The sequence below is a fragment of the Fukomys damarensis genome, unplaced genomic scaffold (assembly GCF_012274545.1).
Source record: "Fukomys damarensis isolate Sample0158 unplaced genomic scaffold, DMR_v1.0_HiC HiC_scaffold_14, whole genome shotgun sequence".
In the NCBI taxonomy this organism is placed as follows: domain Eukaryota; kingdom Metazoa; phylum Chordata; class Mammalia; order Rodentia; family Bathyergidae; genus Fukomys; species Fukomys damarensis.
The window spans coordinates 206,716-230,390 of record NW_022900926.1 but is presented as its reverse complement, the minus strand read 5'-3'; the positions used below and the strand labels follow the sequence as shown (position 1 = coordinate 230,390).

General features: G+C 38.9%; 1 protein-coding gene across 1 annotated transcript; it reads left to right on the top strand.

Annotated features, from left to right (window-relative positions):
* Positions 1–1,231: 1,231 nt before the first annotated feature.
* On the top strand, positions 1,232–20,460 carry Gprc6a (G protein-coupled receptor class C group 6 member A). Its single transcript, XM_010644973.1, has 6 exons — positions 1,232–1,457; positions 4,691–4,994; positions 5,966–6,802; positions 11,080–11,292; positions 16,609–16,732; positions 18,920–20,460. The coding sequence occupies exons 1-6, from the start codon at positions 1,267–1,269 to the stop codon at positions 20,032–20,034; spliced, it is 2,784 nt and encodes a 927-aa protein (XP_010643275.1). The 5' UTR covers positions 1,232–1,266; the 3' UTR covers positions 20,035–20,460.
* Positions 20,461–23,675: the final 3,215 nt, after the last annotated feature.

Genomic DNA, 23,675 nt, shown 5'->3' with positions numbered 1-23,675 from the left:
TAGATTCATTCATAGGAAAATGGATACATATTGAAGATATACTCCTAAGTGAAATAAATAAGTCCCACATGTGTAAATACCAAATAGTTTCCCTGGTGTGAATATTCTGCAACAATGCATAAGATTCTAATAAGATTACTGACATTTAGAAATGGGAGGAAAGGAGCTAAAGGTGTAGGGAAGGTGTGATACGTAGGGGAAGAACAAAAAGGGAAAAGAAAAAAATGTGAGAGAATGGAAAGATGAAAATAAAGTGTTTGTAGATGGGGAGGGGAGGAGGGGGTGAAGGGAGGGCAGAGGTAAGGGGAAAAAAATGAGAATCAAGACTTGCCATGTAAAGGTACATGATCCCAACAATGAATGAATGTAACTGTACTGTATCCCTAAATGTACCAATAAACTCAATAAAAAAAAAAAAACAACAACAACAAAAAAAACTTAAGATGTTTTTAAAGGGTCCCTAAATTACTGGGGGTTGTCTGTTCTCTGTTAAATTCTAAAGATACCCATCAAATCTTGTCTGTTCAGATTCCTTAGCATTAAAGAACTTGTATCCTGAAATCAGTCCCAAATTTTAAAAATCAAATAAAATAATACTAGTAATGGTGAAAATTACAATTTTTCTTGTTCATACCAAAAAACTGTATCAGCCAAATTTCATCTTGTTTTTAGTTTTGCCATCACCACAAAAGCTATTTTCTCTAACACATGTAAACTAGAAGGGATTTAAACATAAAGATAACTAAATTTTGTTTTGTTCAATAGAGCTTTTGAGGAAAAATAAAAGCCAATAAACTACACTGAATAATTTTTGTGCTAAATACAAAATTTTGTATTAAATATGATACATTTAGAAATGTAGACCTTTCCACTGTTACAGCGAAAAATTTTTCCAACTGCTTCCTCCTGAGGAGTCTGTCTTATCTTAAAAGAAATTCCAACATGATCAAATCCCTTAACATGTCATAGGTGCAAAACACTACAATTTCAGAGAGACTTGTGCTTATAATGCTGTCAGCTGTTACCCTGTATGACTACTGTATATCAGACTCCGGCATGGAGAGTGTCAGAGAGAGCCTGGCATGTTCTTACTGGTGAAACAACTGTTTTCACTGTCATCAACTATCTGAAAACTGAGTGTCTCCAGCCCTTGCCACTGCCCTATAACTTACAAGGTGTTTACAGGTAAAATAGAAACCTTGTTGAAGGCATCCTGTGAATATAATGATCCTAAGCACTCATGAACTGAACAAATGAGACAGAAGCATGGCAGTTTTTACACTACTTACCTGCTCTCTGATTATTCTTCCTGCTTCCCAGCCTTGCCAGACCCCTGATGACTTTGTGGCTGTCACTTCTCCAGGACATGTCATGATTGGAGGTTTGTTCCCCATTCACGAAAAAATGATGTTCTCAGAAGACCACCCCAGAAGACCACAAATCCAGAAGTGCATTGGGTGAGTAAAGCCCCCAAAACACATTTATATATCAAGATTATACCATGAAGCTAAGACATTTGTGTTATTGATATCTACATTGTTTTAAAAAAATTTGAACTCATATATATGTGTGTGTGTGTGTGTGTGTGTGTGTGTGTGTATATATATATATGCATGTATATTTATTCACTTGCATGTTGTTAGTCTTGCATTTATCAGCCCCTACATGTAATCAAACAACCTTCAAGTGAAGAGCGAATGGATGTTTCTCATTAATGAAATTTTTGGACTGTGCCTTTAAAAAGTAATTCCTGAACTCAGTTGAGAAGACACTGTAGCCTGCTCTTTACTTCACACAAACATAGTACAGTACATGGGCTGGGGATTTGGCTCAGTGGTTCCACCACCTGTCTTGCAAGCACAAGGGCCCAAGTTCTAACTCTGGTACCAAAAAACAAAAACATAGTACAGTATGTTTGCATTTCTGTCACCCACAACATGTACTGTTTTAAACATAAAGCTATTATTTAATACTTTATTTAAAATATGTTACATTTACATTTTTCTCAAAGTCTTGTCAATGCCATATTCATCTCACTCTTGAAATAATCTAATGCTTTGGCAATAAAATTATGACCCTTCTCTACTTAAATCTTCCCTCCTGATGTGGACACTGTTGTGAAGCTTAATCACAGAGGAGAGGTTGGCACAGTGTAATGTGGACAAGTGATGCTGTGGGAGTGAGTTTCAGGTGCATTTTCCTTAAGAGGAGGGGGATGTTTAACTCTAATTTCAGTTCCAGTGCAAACACAGGCAAATCACTTGAGCCCTGTGGCTGCTCCAGACCTCTGAGGACACAGGCAGCCTTAGCTTCAGTTACTCTGAAAAATGTGGTTCCCAGGCTTCCTTCTAATTCTAAAGCTGATTTGATCCTGACATAAATTTAATCTCCTCTCTTCTCCTGCCTTTTTTATTTTCCTTCATCTAAAATAATTTACCAAGTCTTCTAAGAATGCTTTCAGGTAAAAGGTGCTCTGTGACACACTATGGTCCCTTGCTGGTCTCCTGGGATGCTAGGCACTTGGAGCTATTGTTATTTGGAATCTTTGATTAGAGGAACGCCAGGGAATCACACAGATTTGTGGATTTTCACACAGAATGGGGATTTTCAGAGCACTACATTGGTAGTTAGTGGTTGCAGGTTTGAGGACTATAACTGTAGGCCAACAACTGGCGGAAAACAGTCATTTGACCCCTAAACAAATTTCTCCTGAGAAAAAAGAAAAATCAGTGAATTGAAAATCCTTTTCCTTATTGTCAGTCATCAAGAGAAATAGTTTTGATTCAGTATTAAACCATTACTTATTAAGTGCCTACATTACCTGGACCCTGTTCTTGGCATTGGGGACCTCCTGGTAAATATATTAAACAAAATTATTTTAACTCTAACAGCTTACAAATGAGGGATTCTGAAAACATTGCACAATTTAAATACTAGTGAATCTGTAAGTTAACCATTTCTCTTTTCTTTGTTTATTTTTAATATATTTTATTATTGCCTATGAGTTTTTAAAATATTGAGTTTCCATGTAGGGTTTTCATACATGCATATACAATATTTGTATCATATCAACCTAATTATCTCCCCTTTTACTTCCCTGTACCCTGTTCCTTATTCTTTTCTTCTTATTTAATAACAGTCTCCTTCTACTTCCATGTGTCTTTTTAGATTCTGTATACAGTATTAGGGAGAACACAGAAAGATACTTGTCTTTCTGCATCTGGCTCATTTCCCTTAGCATGATGTTCTTTATTTCCATCCATTTGCTTGCAAATGGCACAGTTCATTCTCTTCTATGGCTAAATAATACTGCAACATACGTTTTTGGCTCCTGTCAAGCATCCAATACCTATAGTTGTGTGGTTTGTTTCTGTATCCTCTATTCCAATGGCCAGTGTCCACTTTTAGGCCAGTACCATCCTGCTTTTGTTGCTATTGCTTCGTATATAATTTGAAATCAGGCACTGTGGTGCTTGCAGCCTTGCTCTTTCTGCTTAGAATAGTTTGGCTATTCTGAGGCTTTTTGTTTCCATATGAATTTTAGGGATTTTTTTTTCTAGTTCTATGGAGAATGTCATTAGAATTTTGATGTGGATTGTATTGAATATGCAGATCACTTTTGGTAATATGGTCATTTTAACAATATCAATCAGTCAGTCTGTGAGCATGGGAGATTTTTCTATCTTCTAGTGTCTCTTATTTCTAGTGTCTTCTCAATTTCTGTCTCAGAGTTCTGTAATTATTGTAGGGATCTATTTCCTTGGTTAAGTTGACTCAGATTTCTTTTTAATTTTTGAAACTATTGTGACAGAATTGTTTTGCCAACTTCCTTAACTAGTTCACTATTGGCCTATAGAAAAGCTGTTGATTTTTTTAAAATGTTGCATTGTATCCTATTTTTTAAAAAATATATATAATGCTGATTTTTTAAACCTCATGTTTAGACAGTCCGCAACAACAAATAGTAATTTTTAGGTAATGTATCATAACTTACTGAACTACTAGGAAACTTCAGGCCCTCAAAACCCTTACCAATAATATATGCCTCTTTCTTCATGTAGAAAAGCATGTGTTGAACTTGTGTTATGTATTAGGTACTATTTATAATCTTGTGTATATAATAATTGATGTAATAATAGAAAATCAATATGAAGCAACACAGGGATTTGGGATAATCATATTTTGAGAAATATTTTGGGAGTGTCCTCTAAATGTAAAAAGTGCTGTCTCCATATTAAACTAGTACACCTGCTAGGAGAAGCCTATTGGACTTTTACTCAGGTACTGTTTAAGTGAAATTCTCGAGTGTCTTACTTATCTAGTTTCCAACCACAATAAATTAAAATCAGAAAACTGAAAATGGGGTTTGAGTATAAGATAATGATAATAAAATATTAACAATAAATTCCCAAAAGAACCCAAATCAGACATATCTTATATTGCAAAATACCAAACTGAATAATTAAAACTGGTGCAGATTAAAGAAGAATTAAATTCTACAATGTTGCCTCCATTTAAGAACCATTTTTAAAAGTTAGCATTAAAAATCATTTTCAAAGACAGTTTAGATCCTTCAAGAGGTAGATTTTATTTATCCAAAATTGTCTGTTATAAGGCAGAAATATAAATAAAATATCACCATATCTATAGAAATTGCGTTTTACATTTAAAAACACTTATTTCTCAACAGCTTTGAAATATCAGTCTTTCTTCAAACTCTTGCCATGATACACAGCATTGAGATGGTCAATAATTCCACATTATTATCTGGAATCAAATTGGGGTATGAAATTTATGACACTTGTACAGAAGTCACAGCAGCAATGGCAGCAACACTGAGGTTGCTTTCTACACTCAGCTCCTCCAGAGACTCTCTGGAGTTTCAGTGTGACTATTCCACCTACATACCAAGAGTCAAGGCTGTCATAGGTGCTGGCTACTCAGAAATAACCATGGCTGTCTCCCGGACACTGAATTTACAGCTCATGCCACAGGTGGGTTCCCTTCCATGTCCATACATTGGTTTGATCATGTCTGTTATTGTGCAATGATCAGAGAAACAAGGAGAAACTAGTTAGGGAGCTGCAGTTACATAGTTCAGATCTAGGTTCTATCAGTTTGAGTAAGACACATTGTAAAGACCTCAACTTCCTGTTTCCCTAGCATCAGTCAGGTGGGAAATGAGAAAATGAAAGGTAACCAGGTTAAGGGGCCAAAGAAGACCTCTCAAGGAAGTGATATCTGTCCTCCACCGTGGATAGAAACAATACCAAGGTGATCTGGTGGAGGCACAGAGAGTATCTGGTAAAGAAATCCCCAAGCTCGGAGAGGGAAGAATATCACAAAGGTCATTATAGCTAGATCAATTTGAGCAAAAAGGAGAAAAATAAGAGCTTTCAAGCTAAGAAAGCTTTTGAAAATTTTAAAAAGTTTTAACAAGAAAGGTACAATAAAGAATGTACAGCCTATATATGAACAACAAAGCTTAAAATATTTTACTTCTGGTCCTTTACAGAAATGTTTGTTAACCCCTGGACTAGATGCATTTACCTAAAGTTGTGGATTAAACAAGATTGTTCATGAACTTAATCCCAAATGCATTATGTTTACTTGAATGGCTACATTTTGCCTATATTTACCTCTAAATTTTAAAATATCTACTATTGGCCCTGGCCTGAGGTTTAAGCTAGATATAGATGTGTATAGTTGCACAAATGGAAATATAAGACAGGCTCTGTATTATACACAATATGGAAAGATTAGAGAGCACTGATCCTGAACCATGTTTTGGTATATGATTTAGTGTATTATTTAGTTATTTGTACAGTGGGAACTCATGGAAAGGGAAAGATAGAGCCACAAAATCTATGAAAAAGCTCTGGAATCAAAGGGAGGACAACCTATTATAAAAAAAATCACCTGGACCTTACCAACACCATAACTAAAAGATTCTGTTCACTTCTAGGTGAGTTATGAATCAACTGCAGAAATCCTAAGTGACAAAATTCGTTTTCCTTCATTTTTACGGACTGTGCCCAGTGACTTCCATCAAACTAAAGCAATGGCCCAACTAATTCAGAAATCAGGATGGAACTGGATCGGTGTCATAACCACAGATGATGACTATGGACGACTGGCTCTTGACACATTTGCAGTTCAGGCTGCAGCAAACAAAGTGTGCATAGCTTTCAAGGAGGTTCTCCCAGCCTTCCTCTCTGATAAGACCATTGAAGTCAGGATCAATCAGACACTTGAAAAAATCATTGCAGAAGCCCAGGTTAAGGTCATTGTGGTATTTCTGAGGAAATTCCATGTCTTCAATCTCTTCAATAAAGCCATTGAAAGGAATATAAATAAGATGTGGATTGCTAGTGATAACTGGTCAACTGCTACCAAGATTATCACTATTCCCAATGTTAAAAAGATTGGCAAAGTTGTGGGATTTGCCTTTAGAAGAGGGAATATGTCCTCTTTCCATTCCTTTCTTCAAACTCTGCATATGTATCCCAACGACAACAACAAGATCCTTCATGAATACGCCATGCTTTCTTCTGCCTGTGAACAAGTCAAAGACAGTGATTTGAGTCAATGTATTTCCAACCATTCCCATGAGATGTTGACATACAAGATTCACCAGGCTGTAGCAAGGAACTTGCTCATGAGAAATGACTTCCTCTGGCATTATGCAGAACCAGGACTCATTCACAGTGTTCAGCTTGCAGTGTTTGCTCTTGCTTATGCTATCCGGGACCTGTGCCAAGCTCGAGACTGTCAGAACCCCAACGCCTTTCAACCATGGGAGGTACTAACTGGCTCACATAGTCAAGAAAGCACCATCATTTCCCCCAGTCACTTCCTCGCTTTGTTTTGCAAAGATTTATATTTACTGCTTTTAATCTGTTCCTTTTATGAGGAGAAATGGTTGGTGTTCAAGTAACCTGTGTTTTCATCACTGTCCTTTTCTCTTAAAGACAACAGTTATCTTTTACCCTCACCTACTCTGACTGACCAAAGTTTTGTACTTTTATTTCCCAAGAAGATTCTGTTATTAATTCTCTTATTTAAATATATCAATTTTTCAATCCCTCATACAAATTATCTTTTAAGATTTTTATCACAAGAACTAGACATTTTGTTGTTGCTAAATATAGTAGAGTATTCCTTTTCTGAAACATTTGGGACTAGAAAGTGTTTCATATTTTCAATTTTTCAGATTTGGAATATTTGTATATATGTGATAAGATATCACTGGAATGGGATCCAAGTCTAAATGCAAAATTCATTTATGTTTATATATGCCTTGCATATTGGGCAAAGGTAATTTTATACAATGTATTCAGTACACCTGTGCTATGACTACGAAGTTAGGTATGGAATTTTTCACTGTGATATCATATGGGCCCTCACTAAATTCCGGATTTTGAAGCATTTTGGATTTCAGACTTTTGAATTAGGAGTGCTTAACATGTATTATGGGTGAGAAACCTAAAGCTAGGAAGTACCACAAATAAGACCTAGTTTGAATATTCTGATGCTAGAACCTTTGTTTTTCACTGTATCACTAGCAGTTTGTAATCCTGGCACCTCCAGTTAGACTCTGGTGCTTAAGGTGTTCTGTCTGGAACTCTAGACATTGTCAAAGGAATGTTGTTAGTCTGGTTATGATTTTGCAAGTTTAAATGAACTACCAACTCTGCAGAAAAACTGATTCTCTGTCTTCTCTTTGATTATATGGAGAAATTTACAGTTAAATGTGATTCTCTTTGTGTATTTTTTATTTCTAGTTTTTTATATGTATGTTTGTGATACATAATAATTTCATTTATCTTGAGGAATTGTTACATATACATTTCACATTCTCATATGTTGGTCAGTATTTTTAATGATCATGAAAAAGGCATTTAAAAATAAATTGCTTCTTTTAATAATACATTTTACTCATTAGAAAGAAATTTCTCAGTAATGTATATTTCAAAGTCACACTTGCATATCTTAAGGCAGAATCATATTATAAAAATATATATATTTTAGGTTTATAATAGAAAAGAAAATAACAGAATAAGACAAAACTCTTATCATATAAATGGATGTCCAGAACAATTAATTTCCACTCTTGTCATTCTTTCTTGTTCTTTTTTTTCATTGGTTTTGGGGATTGGCACTGTTATGAGCCTTGCAAATGCTAAACTTGCGCTCTACCCACTGAGCCACCTCCACCCTTGTATTTTTGCTTTAATCACACATAAACATAAGCTCCAGATCTGAGATACCTGGCTCACATTTGAGTGAATCATGTATTTCAAACTATTCATTTTTAATCGACACACAATTATTGTATATATCTGTGCGGTTTATAGTGTTTACTCTTAAAACTATTTTTCACTATTGTAATTGAAAAGCCTAAAGTATAATGAAGATATAAAATGAATGATTAGAATCTTCTTTAAATTCTTAAATAATTTATATATATGTGTGATGCTTTTTGAGTGTATGCTTGAAAGCATAAGAAAATGTAAACATTTTGTTAATAGTATAAAACTTTAAGAAGGGGTTGGTGAAAACTGTAAGTTATTTGATTTGCCATTTTCCTCTCTAATGCAAGTTTACTATAATATTTTCAATAGTTTTGGCCTGGTATATTGCAGAAAAACTTTTTTAAGTAGGCTACCATAATAAAATCCCTACAAACAATTCTAGTAGTGAGAGATTGAGAAATAGAAATAGAGACCAGTTCCAGAGACAGACAGAAAAAAGAGGACACAGAGTCCCACAAGGAAAATGAATACAAATAGCAGAGTTATTTATCTGCTAGAGAGCCAGGAAAGTGCTTTCAGTCAAGAATATGTCTTATACATTTTGAGGAAAGGATCTGAGAAAGTTTTTCTCTAAAATGTTTTGTTTAAACACTGAAGGCTGGGGTCATTCGTTATGATCCCAATAACCCGTTAATCTAGAAGCAAACAAACAGACTGGAAAGGAAGACGTGTGATGTGCTCCTTTGATCATGATGGAAATAAATCTCTCTGAGCAGGGCCAGATACAGCAGGATAAATACTGCAAACAACTATTCTCATGGAGAAATTGTCATAGCCTCCAAATTTAGAAGATCAGCAACATTCAGGATCCCTATTGTGGATGCATTCCATTTAGGCCCCTGGAAAAATTTACTAATATCTAAATGACACTGAGTGAGTTAACATTCAAATAATTTTAAAGGGTTTAGTTTTCACGGTGTGTGGGTATAAAATACACATTGGCTGTCTATTTGGTGGTGTTGTGAGTAGTGTTTGAGGACAGCACCATCACACTTATTTCAACAAATTTTTAAATGTTCATCAGATGTGTGTGAGCATACCACTTTCTTGTTGTGACTAGTGATTCAGGTCTTTTTTTCTTTCTCTTTCTGATGATATATAAGATAGAAATGATATTTATGGGACAACGTTGAACAATCTTGGTTATTTAGCAAATTTGCCGGGTGTCTCAGTGCTCCAGGCATTGTGGTGAATGCTGAAGGACTCATCTGACTAGCGTGGTGTGCAAGCAAGTGATTCTGAAGTTGATTATGAAGTGGGCTGGTGCATGACCACATTTCATATGAACACAAAGTGGCAGAAGAGGACATAACTGAGCCAGCTTCTCCAATATTGGCAATTCAGAGAACCCTAAAAAACGTGATGTCTGTGGTGAATATGCCATGCTTATGGCATAGAAGGGTAAGAGGACAGAAACATTCAGCAAATGGTGAGAAAATGGTGCCATGGAACTGAAGTCTCGCATGGAAACTGTAAGCAAAAGGGATTGGAGGAGTTTGTGAAGGACATGTCGATAGTGACTTGCCAGTTAAGACATCTGAAACTTTGATGTGCATTTGGATTAACTGGGAATCATAGGCATGTGCTAATTTTCTAGTTGTATAATGGGACCTGAAAATCTGCATTTCCAACAATTTCCCATACAATGCTCTTATAGCTGATACAGGAACCACCATCTAAATAGGAAGCTTGTAAACATGAGGTTTAACATTTGGACATTAGAGAGCAAAAAGGATCCAATTAAAGGTATTTTTAGGCAAGATAATGATGTGATTTGTTTTCCATTGATGAAATTGCATTTTAGCTGCAGTGAATTAATTAGAGGAATACAAGACTGGAAGGAGGAAGACTAATGTGGCAATCCAGACATAGGATAAGAATGTTTTGTTCTACAGGTGTGACAGGAAGGATGGAGAGACATACACCAATATATTTAAGAGGATGGGCAAAGAACATTTAGGGGTAGATTGGATAGAAAAGATTACAGAGAGCAGATAAATGTTACAAATGATTCCCAGTGTGGGCAACTGGTGTCATTTGTTGACATGGAAACATGGAGAAAAATGAGGAGAAGAAATATTAAGCATTCTGTTTTGGAGACGTTGAGGTTGAAAATGTTATAAGATGTGTATATGCAGCCATGGTATTTGTACATTAGTGTAGATGTTAGGGATTACATGAGACTGATTTAATGGAGTAAGGCCAATAGTAACTGACAGTATAAGCCATGGCACTCTAAGTACTCATATATCTCACCTCTCATCTGGGTAGAGCTCATGTTCTTTACACTACCTCTTAAGTATGTGGCACTTAAGAAGTGTTACTGGCTACCACTTCTTATAGCATTTTAGAAGTGGAAGAGACTACCAAAATGCATGTCTGTCTCATAGTCACTCATATAGTTTGGCTTAGTTTGGTGTGTTTTCTTCTACACCGCAGAAAACTCCACAGAGTAAAAGACGTAGTCAAGACACCATTCTGAAATTCTGCAACATGGATTCATGCAGGTGCTTGGATTTTAATTTCCTAGGATGGAGTAGCTCCCACTTATGCAAACAAACTTGGCAAAACTTTGGCAAATGAGGCTAGAACTCACTCTCAAATTGCTGCTGGATAGTTAAGAGTTCCCCCAATCAGTGACACAACATCTTCTTTTTTCGCATTTTAAGTGATATTTCTGATAAGGCAATGTTGTGACTGGGATGATGGATAAACTTAGAAAGTTTATGTTCAGTGCTTTCTTTTTCATTTTCATTTTGTACAGTTACTTGGTGTGCTGAAAAATGTAACTTTCAGTGATGGAAGAAATTCTTTTCATTTCGATGCCCATGGAGACTTGAATACTGGATATGATGTTGTGCTGTGGAAGGAGGCCAATGGCCAGATGACTGTCACCAAGATGGCAGAGTATGACCTACAGGATGATGTCTTCGTCCTCACAAGTGAAGAAACCGAAAAGGAATTCAGGAAACTTAAGGTAATTTTGTTGTCAGCTACACTGTAGCATTTGAACCAATTGGTTCCTCACCTGCAAAAGTTCTTGAACCTTCCAGATCCTCTTTGATCCTCTGTTATAGCTTGTGTTTACCTTTTCCCACAAAGCCTCGTGCAGTCATAGGTGGGGCTTTTTCAGAGGTGGCTGGACCTAGAGTGGAATTGACTCATGGTGCAATGTTAGGATCAAGTGTAGTAGCATTAAAAGTGGGAGTGCTGCCCACCCTAAATAGCCTGGATAAGACATAAGGGATTGAAAAGGCCGTGGTCATCCCTTGTTGCTTTGTTATCTTCTGCCTGTCATGAACCGTTTTTCCTCTGTGATTCCCCTCTGCCAAGCCACCCTGCCTTGGAGCCAGCTATGACTGAATCCTCTACAAACTGTGAGCTAAATCAACCTTTCCTCCTTTAACTTTGGGTGATGGTTATTTTGTCTCAGCAATGAGAAAGTGACTAAGACAGAATTTGGTGACAGAGAAGTAGGTCATGGCAGTGACTGTACCTGATCATGTGGTACAAGAGCCTTTGGAGCTGGCTTATGAGAAGGAGAAGTCAGCAAAGATTTGGAGATGCTGCCTGAAAAAGTAGAGCTGGAATGTCTGAGGCTATACTTGGTGGAAGATTCTGGTCAGAGCTCAGAAATCCAGAATGCTGATAGAAATTCTGCTGCTAAAGGCCAGGCTCAGGAGGTTTCTGCTGGGAAGAAGGATTGCATTGGCTGTTGGACTCCAAACAATGTGTGCTATGGCTTGGCAGAAAATTTGTCTGTGATTTGCTAATGTGCAAAGACTTCTTGAGACTGAGATTAAGGGTAGCAGACTATCTTGCAGAAGAAATTGCAAGGCAGTCTAACAGTAAAGCAGTGATATGGCTACTGTTGGGGGCTTTTTGCCAGATTTACATTGAGAATCAAGAGCAAAGAGCCCAGCAGAATGATTTACAACATTTTGAGTTTGACCAGAAAGAAAGCTCTAGTAAGGTTGTAGACTACAAACATAGAGCAAAGGAAATCTTTGTTGCTAAAAAATTAATAGGAGAATAGAAAAAAATGGCCTGAGGGCATCACAAGAAGCAACAAAACTCCACCCTTTGCAGCCTTAAAATCGCAAAAATGAAAGACTTTGCTTTAAGAAGAAAGCCCCAGAGCACCATGATCCAGAATGGCAGTGGCTTAGAAAGGTTGTATCTTGAGATTCGGTTTGTATCCAAGAGAGAAGGAAGCCTGGCGACTGCTCCAGCTGGCAGCAGACCTTGGCATCATCCATGTGGTGCATGCAAAATGCCAGAGTTGTGGAGTCAGGAAGGCTTCCACCTGGAATTCAGAAGAAGGCTTGGGAGGCGAGGCAGCATGCCGCTGAGAGGGCCGTGTGTAAAGCTATGAGTGTGAAGCCAAAGGTGCAGTGCAGACCCCAGACGTCTGGAGAAACCAAGAACATGGATTGTGAGGAAAGCTACAAGGAGTGAGCAAAGCCATCTAAGGAAAGACGCGATGGGAGCCACAACCACCAGAAGTGCCATAGAGGCAGGGCCACCAGTCCCTTCAGCCTTTATAGCTTGCCACAGATTGCTGGGGCTCCAGAAAGAGGAACTGTAGGACTTAATGTTTTCCTTGCTGGATTTTGGTCTTGCTTTGTTCCCATTCCTTGCTATCCCCTCTTGTAACTTCTGCAGTTGAAATGTTTATCTTGTGCCATTGAATGCTGGAAGTGTTTAACATCCAACAGTAAATCTTAATTTCCCCAAAACAGAGCTCCTGATGTTCCCTTTCAAAGCTACACCTGCACAGTAAATGGCAGATCTCCCTCTTAGCTCTTTATGAAGAATTAAATCTGCTGGGTTCCTTGCCCGCTCTGTCACACTCCATATCCATCAAAAGTTTGGCTTTCAAAATGTGTCTGGGTGTGGTGGCACATCTGTAATCTCAGTACTTGGCAGCCTGAGGCAGGAGGATTGCCATGAGTCAGAGGCCAGCCTTGGACTACATAGTGAGTTCAAAGCCAGCTTGAAGTACATAGTGAGACACTGTCTCAAAATACAAAAACCAAGGGTTGGGGATTTAACTCAGCAGTGCCACACCAGCCTCACAAGCACAATGTCCTGAGTTTGATCCCCAGTACTGAAAAAAATAAAAAATAAAAATAAACCTAAAACCAACTGAACAAAAACAAAAACAAAAAATGTATCTGGAAGCCAATCACTTTTTACACCTATTCAAGCTGCTATCAGGGTGATTGTGGTAGGATTCCCACCCCCTCCACCTTCATCTCGGCCCTTCAGTCAGCCAGGGTGACCCTGAAGGACCCCATGCTCTGTCCAGCACCCATACATGCAGCCATACTTTCTTTCTTTTTTTTTTTTGTTGAATTTTTATTGAGTTTATTGGTACAATCTAGGTATACAATACAATTACATTCATTATTGGGATCCTGTACCTTTACATGATAGGTCTTGATTCTCATTTTTCCCCTTCACCCCCTCCTCGCTTCCCCATTTACAAACACTTTATTTCCATTTTTTCATTTTCTCATATTTTTTTCCTCTCCCTTATTACCTTTCCCCCACCCTTCCCACTTTCCCTACACCTTTAACCCTTTACTTCCTATTTCACATTATTAATTATCTCATTAGGATCTTGTGTACTATTATAGTTTTTCACACCAGAGAAACTATTCGGTATTTCAGTTAAAGAAATCTCTATATGAACATTAAAAATAGGGAATCCTAAAATAAAACTAAAAAGGAAAGTAAAAAAGAAAAGGCAATGATGTAAAATTAAAATAATCCTTAATTCTGAAGATGAAAATGGTCCTTGAACATATTTAAATTGCTTCTTGCTCTTGTAGTCTTATATTATTCTCTTTTTTCATTTTTAGAGAATACTTTATTAGTTTCTGTAATCAAACCCATGTAGATATGACCTTGCATATTTAATACAGTGCATTACCCCTGTAGAAATGGAAAAAAAATTAACTTTCTAGACCAATATGGCTGTTAATTTCTGTACAATGCCAACTCAACACAGTAAATTGGGATAACTTTTTCCAAAGATGACAGCAGCAGCCATACTTTCTTTAAAGATCCCAACTGCCTGTCAGAGCCTCCTGGCTTCATCTCCCCATCCCTCACCTGCAACTGCCATTTCTTTTGTCTGTAATAATTTTCTCTGACGTCTGTGCAGTTAACTTCTCTCTCTCTCTCTCTCTCTCTCTCTCTCTCTCTCTCTCTGTATTTCTTGAAATGTCGTCTTCTCAGTGAGGCTTTTCCTGAACATCCTTTAAAATTGCAGTGATTGATTGGGTGTGTCAGTCAGGGGTAGGGCACTTGTCCATGTGTGAGGGTGTTGGGTTCTCATTCTTGTAGTCATGTCTCATCTTTATTTTACTTGTTTTTATTTTGTTTATTGGCAACCTTGTCAGCTAGAAATGCAGGTCTACGGGAGGATGATTTCTGTTTTATTCCCTGCCATGGCTGGAACAATTAGAACAGTGCCTGGCATATATCAGGCACTGAGCACATTTGGTAGATGAAGGAATGGTTCCAGTAGTACTGCAAACCATTTTAATTAAAGGTGTGTTCCTTGTCAGAAGTTTCAGTGAAGCAAGATACTTTTTTCCTAGAAGAAGACAGAAATACGGCCATCCTTCTGTGTTCTCAACTTATCATCATCTTCTTCATTCCCACTATTATTTTTCCTAAAACCACATTACAAACCCAGCTCCCTGCTGAACACTGCAGCTCACACTGGGCCTTTTAAATATTCTGACTCACTGAATACAGAGAGGATTCTTCTTATTTTTTCAAGAAGCACTATTTTCAATCGTTACCAAATTTAATCTCTAGACTTTATCAATGACACACTTTGAGAGAGCAGTGACAGGATGCAGGGCTGAGGCTTTTATGACTAACTGGACAGGGCAGACATGAAGGGGGGCAAGTCTTCCTTTCTCATGGAGACAGCCACAGATATTTCAAGAATATAATAAAAATGAATACTATCTGAGATCGTATGGTCAGCTTTCAAGGTCTACTTGCTAACTGGTAGGTTAGTCAGGGCATCCACACTCCTGATTTCCTCCAAACTCCTGGCCTAAAACATCAGATAGCCCTCAATCCCCGATATCTGTGTCGCTCACACGGGAGACCTCAGGGCATCCCCACTGTCTCTTGAGGTTCAGGGAGAGAAAGCGCCAGGGGAGGGAAGGAAGATTGCACTTTTTGTCTCTCTTGACGCCTGGCTGCATCTGATAGTTAAATCCTTTTGTGTCTTCTGGGCATGAGGAGAGTAAATACCTCAGATTAGAAGTTTGCCTGGGTAATCCTCGAGGTAGATCCACTTCCTGCTAAAACCCAGATCAGTAGTGATTGAGTTGAAAAAAGAAAGTCAGTGCTCATGGCTACAGGGCAGCAACTGTTTCTCTTGACTGTTTCTCTGTTCCTACCAGGTCTTCACCTTCCAGAGAAAACAGTGGTTGACATAACATTTCGTGTTTCAGACTCGGTAGCAGCTGTTCAGGGAATCCTGAGAAAGCTTTGCTGACCACTGTTTTGACTTCCTCAGGGTAAAAGTGAAGTCATAACACAGATTAATTCACAGGATGCACCATGACCGAGGGACTGTGAATGGAACATAATGACACAGCCTAATCCTCCTGAAAGAATTATTAGCTGGATCAGAAGCAAAGCTAAAAAGCTATTAGTGTGATTTAAAAAGACAACCTAAAATACTGAATATTTGAGTCACAGTTCTAATCCTTTTTTTTTTTTTCAATTTGGAGACAGGGTCTCATTAAGTAGTTCAGGCTGGTCTAGATCTAGCAATCCTCCTGCTTCAGCCTCCCAGAGTGATTGGATTATAAATTTATCAATTTTTTTGTTTTAGAGTGAGGCTAGATAGGCTTCTTAGAGCATATGATAAGAAATTTCTTCTGAAGAATATGTTTATAATTCACTATTTTCTTATTTGACAAAACTCTTTATTCAGCATAGTATTGGAAATTTCCAACTCCTTATTTCTTTTACTACTATACATTTCTCTTTCTTCACAGAACAGTCTGATGGAAACAATGGCCATGATTTCTTACAGATGCTATTGATGTGACAAAAACTACATACTTTCTACAACAGTTTCTCCATCTGAAGCATTTTATATATTTTAAACTTGCTTATATCTCAGGAGGTCAAAAGTACTTTAGTAGTATTAAAATGATCAAAATATTATTTATTAAATACATCTTTAAATTAAAAATAATTAGAATACTTTAAAAAATATTTTTGAGATTTCTTTTCACTTTCAACGCAGCAAATTCTATCTAAATGCTCCAAGGAATGCAGCCCAGGACAAATGAAGAAGACAACGAAAAGCCAACACACTTGCTGTTATGACTGTGTGAGCTGCCCCGAAAATCACTTCAGTAATCAGACAGGTAATAACGGACACGAAGCGTGAATGGGTACATAAAACAGTTCCTTGGGCCTATTTTTGTTTTCATGCATCCTATTTTGATTTACTTTTTCATCTAAAAAGAATTTTAAAATCTTCCTATGTTCTGCTAGGTAAAATTCCTAAGAAATTTCACTTTATCTTAATTTCCTATATATGATTTGGTATATGATCCATAAATAATACAGATATAAGAGGAGTTTCACTTCCAGTGAAAAGGCAATTTCTTCACACATACTTCCTCATCAAAAAGTCCTAAAACAGTGAGTTTTCCGCTAACTTTTGTCGGTATGCCCATCCTTTGTAATTGTGGCTCAAGAAGTACAAATAAGCAAATGCTGAAACAGCTAAACCGACATAGTAGAAACCCAGAGACTCCTGTTGAGAAGCAGGTGTGCCTGTCCCAGAGAGCTTAATGTCCTTACCAAGAGGCAAAGGTTGCGTCTGAGAAGAAAGGAACGTCTGTAAGACAAGAGGACCCGGCGTTAGTGGAGATGAGGTGCTACTCACCAACTGTTTGCCCACCTTATCTTTATCAGTTTGGCAAGATCAGAGCAAAATACACAAATTAAAGTACAGGGCTGAGGTCAGCAACTTTAGAAGCCCTACGAAGAACTATTGGCACATTCTTTGGAGCAAAACCCACTTGAACGCTTCGTGTTTCTTCATTCACTGCCACATTCCTGTTCATCTTCTGTGAAAACTCAGAAGCTCAGAGCCAGAAGGTATATACACGCTCACAAATGTATATTCTTTCTTCTTACTGGCTTCAAGGGGAGAAGTAGGGCAATGGAACATGCCAGTGTTTGTGTTCTGTCAGCACCTTTAAGATACCACTTATTCTAACCCAAGAGGAACCATGCTGCCCAAACAATTAGATAACTGGGGAGCAATTTTTCAGCAATACAGTACCGAGCAGCTATCCTCCAAGTGGAGAAATAAACACAGTAATTTCCCATAAAAAGATATTAAAGTCTTTCTAGGCCCAATCTGGGCTCCATTTGCCAGTGCAAATGTAGACAATGAGGACACTGTGGAGGAAAAGCCAGGAGTGGGTGCAACCTAGAAGCTCAGCCTCTGTCCCCCACATCTCTCACATGTGGGCATCCATGTGACAAGACCATAAATGTCTACAGAGGGAGAGAAAGGGCAGATAGTAGCAGCTGGGGGTAAAAAGAAGACAGAGAAGGATACTTGTAGGGAAATGGGTATTGAAAGAGGATGTTGGAAGGGTCATCAAGTTTATGGACAAAAATACAACCTTTCTTTGAGGTTCACACAGAAGAGAATGTGAACATTTAAAAAAGTTGAATGAACTTTTTGACTTTTGCTACATATAATCAGATGATATCCTGAGAGAGGCCTTTCGAAGTGTCAGGATCTATCATCTGTGATGGGAATAGAGAGCAAAGGCAACCCTAGTCCCAGAGATCCCACTCTGCCTTGCAGGTGGGACTTGCATAAACACTGCTCTGTTTTGTCACTGACAATGTGAAAGGCTCAAGTATGCTAACTTCTTAGGAAAAAATTAATTTTAATTCTTCATCAGCTGTCCTGATATGATTATCTTGTGTTATCTCACTTTCTGAAAGAGACTTTAAGCTTTTGGGGCAATCTAGCCATATTGCCTCTGCTTTGCAAAGAACTTCAGCCTTATTCATAATAGCAGCTCCCACACACCAGGGGTCTACTCTGTGCAGTATTCTGAATGTGGCACCCCTTGGGGTTAGGAGGGTTGGAAATGGGATCAGAAAGTGCAATGCCCTTGTTCAAGTTTATAGGACTCATGGGTGATAGAGAAAAGACAGGAATTGAGGCTATATTTGATTCCACATCACTCATTCCTATCAGAATGCCTGAACTGCCATCTGTAACAGCAAGCGTATAAGCTGCTAGTGTCTATCCTGAAATGTAAACGTCCTAAAGGCTCAGAGACCAGCTGGCTTTTTGTCTTTCTCCTTTTTTCCCCCCTTATCCTCTTCACTCATCTTTGCTGTTTCACTTTTTCTTTCTCTGAGTTCTGTGAATATTTCAATAAGAAACTGCTGTGATAATTACCTGTACGTGTTTTATGGTTGGGACCAGTGCCCTGGAAGTTTTATTTGTGGTATTGTGGGAAATTGCCTGGTTTAATTGTTTGCAAGTTTGCTGAGTCTTCTCTGTCCTTTAGACATGGATCACTGCCTCCTGTGCAGCAATGAAACTCACTGGGCCCCTGAGAGGAGCACCAGGTGCTTGGAGAAGGAGATAGAGTTCCTCAACTGGGGCGATGCCTTGGCTGTCCTACTAGTGGCCTTCTCCCTTCTGGGAATCGCCTTTGTCCTGGCCATTGGAATAATATTTACACGAAACCTGAACACACCCGTTGTAAAATCTTCCGGGGGATTACTGCTCTGCTATGTGATCCTTCTCTGCCATTTCCTCAACTTCATCAGCACTGGCTTCTTCATCGGAGAACCGCATGACTTTACATGTAAAACCAGGCAGATGCTATTTGGTGTGAGCTTTACTCTGTGTGTCTCCTGCATTTTGATGAAGTCCCTGAAAATTCTGCTGGCTTTCAGCTTTGACCCCAAGTTGCAGAACTCCCTGAAATGCCTCTATAGACCAATCCCCATCATCATCACGTGCACAGGAGTCCAGGTCCTCATTTGCACGCTCTGGCTCACCTTCGCAGCACCTGTGGTGGGGGAGAACGTGTCCTTGCCCAGGGTCATCATCCTGGAATGCCATGAGGGGTCTGCACTGGCATTTGGCACCATGCTGGGCTACATTGCCATACTGGCCTTCATCTGCTTCGTATTTGCCTTCAAAGGCAGGAAGTTACCCGAGAATTACAATGAAGCCAAATTCATAACCTTTGGCATGCTCATTTACTTCATAGCATGGGTCACTTTCATCCCCGTCTATACTACCACATTTGGCAAGTATCTGCCTGCTGTGGAGATCATTGTTATCTTAATATCCAACTATGGGATCCTGTGTTGCACCTTCTTCCCCAAGTGCTATGTCATTCTTTGCAAACAAGAGACTAATACAAAGTCAGCTTTTCTCCAGCTGGTTTACAGCTACTCTTCACACAGTGCCGACATCCTCACTGTGAGCCACACTTCCTTAAACCCCACCAATAGCAGCATCTTGATGACCCGTGCTGGCCCTGGTGGCAAGGGTGCAGCCTGGAGGAGAAGCAAAGACTTTCAGGCACAAGCACGTGCACACTTAGGCAAAGAAATTGCTGCGAAAATGTCTAAAACTTTGCTTCAGAAGAGAAGTTCAAGTATATGAGCAAGCCTTTGGGAGTGGGCACACTACAGAGTGCAGTGTTGCAGGGACTTTGTCCCAAGCCATGCATTTGTCTCCCAGCAAATGCATCTCATATATTTCTTCTCTGTAACCACCTTCACCAAATTTTGATTGAATATTCACTCTGCCCAGCCACCTGCTCAGGACGGAAAGAGAGCCTCCACTCTGAAACTCCCTTCATGCTTACCACCGCCATCAGTCTCCACCTCAGTCCTCCTTCCTCCGAGACACTCCTTGCATTCAAAGTTAACTCATGATGTGTCACCCTCGCTTTCCCACTCCGCTTCTCAAACCTCATGGCGTGGCTCCTCTTCTCTAAAGTACCTTTACCAACCCGTTCCACTGCCCAGTGAGCGGCACAAGCAATGAATCAATCATTCCCGACCTTAAGAGCAAGGGGGAAGAATCACGCCATTTTTCAGCATGAGGTGTCTGTCATGTCACAGGACACTTAACCCCCATGGGGGAGGAAAGGAAGGTTTAGGAGAAGGCTAAATAATGGGTGTGAAGTTTAGGAGAACCCCCGAGAGAAGAGTAGGAGCTAGCTACTCAGAGTACAAAAAGTTGTTCTAGGTGAGCAGGAGAAGCTGCAGCAGCAAAAGGGCAACAGGAAGAAGTTTCCAGGGACATGGTCCCTTGGCGTTTCTACAGAGGATTCTGCCTGTATGTATGTGGAGGTGATCCGGATCCTTGTTAAGGAGCTTAGGTCTTTATCTGTGGGATGGATGGCCTCAAGGTAGAAGGTAGCTCAAAGTTAGAGAGTGGGATCTACATAGGAGAGGACTAGGCTGTTTCCCAGGGGTAGAAGGGAGGATCTGAGCAGCTACTCAAGCTCTAGAGGGGTGGCCATTTCTTTAAAGTACTTGCCGGAGGGTGAGCTATTGAGAGGTGATATGAAACACAGAAGGAGGAATCAGTTTCTCTATAATGGAATATGAGGCCATATGTTGGGTTTCGAGGTGGCTACAGTGATTTCAAGATGCATCAAACATTGCTATGGACATAAGACTGTGCTCAGGGGCCTGGGTGGTTACAAAGGTATGGATATAATATTCACATCTCTCCTTTTCTTTTGAAACAGATAAATCTGCAAAATAGCTTTGTCCCCAACCCTGACTTTTTCTTTTCACTACCAATGTCTTTCTTCTTTCTTTTTTACAATTGAATGTTTAAAGAAAAATGTGATAATGGTCACAATGGTTAGATATTAGTGACCTGTCAGTTCTGAAGCCACTGAAGTCTGGTGTCTACTGGACCATCTGTTGAAATAGTTCACAGATCAGTCATCATGACCCCATCTCTCAAACTTAATTACTGTCTTAAATGCTTATCTCCTTGCATCCTAATGGCAGTTAGTCTAATTTTTCCCCATCTAAGTGCCTCTTAGTTCCCTCCGTGAATTCAAATGAGTCAGAGTTCTGCGGTAAGACAAACAAACAAACAAACAAGCACCCTTCTGCTTCCACTGTGATGTCCTGACCATTCAATGTCTCCTTTTCTGGTTTGTCTTTCTCAACCTCTCCCTGCAGTGGGGCGCTTGGCCAGTGTCTGTCTTCTCCCAGCTACCACCTCATGCAGTGCTACCTATCTCCGCATCTTCATGGGACCCAGATAACTTCCTAGCCCACATCTCTAGCCCAGGAGACAGCCCACCTGGCCCAGAAGTCGACTCACCCTGCGTGGAACCCATTTCTCTTCTGTGCCTCCTCCCCCTGCCCCCCATTTCTCAGGGTGCTGCTCACCTTTGGTGACTTGGGCCTGGGGCTCACTCAACTCCCTCACCTGCTTCACACCTCTACATCTTCAATTTCTTATATTCTTTTATTTTGTGATTCTTCCAAAATTTTGTCATGATCTTCTCTTTCATCCCTTTTTTAATCTGGGCCTTTGTCACCTCTTTCATACATTGTTACAACAGTCTCCTAATTTAACCCCAGTCTCAAATATTTCACTCTTAACAACATGCATGCATGGTCTATATCTTTGACAAGGAATATTAAATAAATAAAAAGTTAAAAAGAGTTGGAGTGTGTCAGTGCCAGGACTCTGGGTTCCATCCTAGTACTGCTGGGGAGGATTGTTAAGGGGATAAAATATTTGAAGTCATATGAGAATATTCATAAATGTCTATCCTGTTTGTGATTTCACCAACTCAGTGCTCTGTTGATACAATACAGTTTCTCCTATTGACAAGAGGACAGTTACAGGAAAGCTTCCAGATTCTAGAACATAGCCACATAAAAGTAAAATCCCAGTTCTGTTGTGCCGATAGAGCAACAAAAGAAACATTGTTTCATAAGAGTTGGAAAAAGCAATGCCACTCAATGTAAGAGATCAAGTTGTGAAGTTTTTGAAGCCAAAACTACATTCTCTCCATCAGATAAAGCATAGCAAGTAAGAGAATGACTATTTTAAATTTTGTTTTAATTTTTGGGTATAATAAATTAAGTGATTATTTTTACTCTTTCTGTAATAAAGGGTTTAAAATAATAAAATGAAAAGCTAAAAGAATACACAAAGTAGTAACAGCACCTTCCTGTATAAAGTATCCAAAAACTTACAGGTTGTCTTAGTAAAGTACAAATCAGGATTCAGAGGTTTTCCCATTAGTGAAGACAAATGGATTTAGGGGAAAACCTTTAGCATTCAGTGTCAGATTACTCATATTTTATCCCTATCCCTTTCCCTTCCCACTGAGAAACACTGTGAAATTATTTATTCTTAGAATTCAAGGTGGAGGAATAATATTCATTGCACCCACAGATTTTATTGTAGGATGACATCAGAAGCTTGTTGGCTCAAGTTGTGAGAGTTTTAAGAGGAAAGTCCAGGTGTAGCTGTCAACTATGTACCTTGAGTTTAATAAAAGTTGAATGAGCAACTGACATTGCCAGGAATCTCCTTAAAATCTTGATTAGCATGGTAATGACTTTTTTCCAAGCTTTCTTTTGATATTAGAGTCTCCACATAAGACTTCCAGATAGCTAAAGTTAATTGCACACACCTAAAATCTCAGGTGAGAAGAAGATGGAGAATGTGAGTATGAACCCTTTTTAGAAGTGGAACCTGCAGTGTGATGTTAAAAGGAAAGAGCGATGGCAGCTGTCACATCATAAAGAGCTGAAGATGGCAGAGCAGCAAGATACAAGTGGCCTTGGCCCCCAACACTCAGGGTTTGGCTTCCAGCCCTAATTCCTATGCTTAGAGCTTATTAAGAACAACATCCTTGCAAGCTCATGAATGCAGCCAGCAGATACACACGCATAGAAGAGTTTCTCATAGGGAAATCTCAGTTCTCTGAAGTACATTATGCTTTATAACGTCTCTTAATTTTTTGGTAATGGTACATTTTTAATCAAAATCAGATTATCAGAAAATGAAAATTTTGGACCTAAAAACAAATGAATCAAGTATCTTCGCATCTTTACCATTATTTTAGATCTGCAAACCTGTATACTGAATCTGTTTCTTGCTTGTTAGACACCCAAGGGCATGACTGAAAATGTAGAAGCCTAATGTATTAAATGCAACCTGCAGTGGGTCTGTGCTGGAGGATTTCTCTCCAAAAGAGCCATCCATTATAAATACACAGATAAACAGAAAGCATGGGAACCAAATTCCAT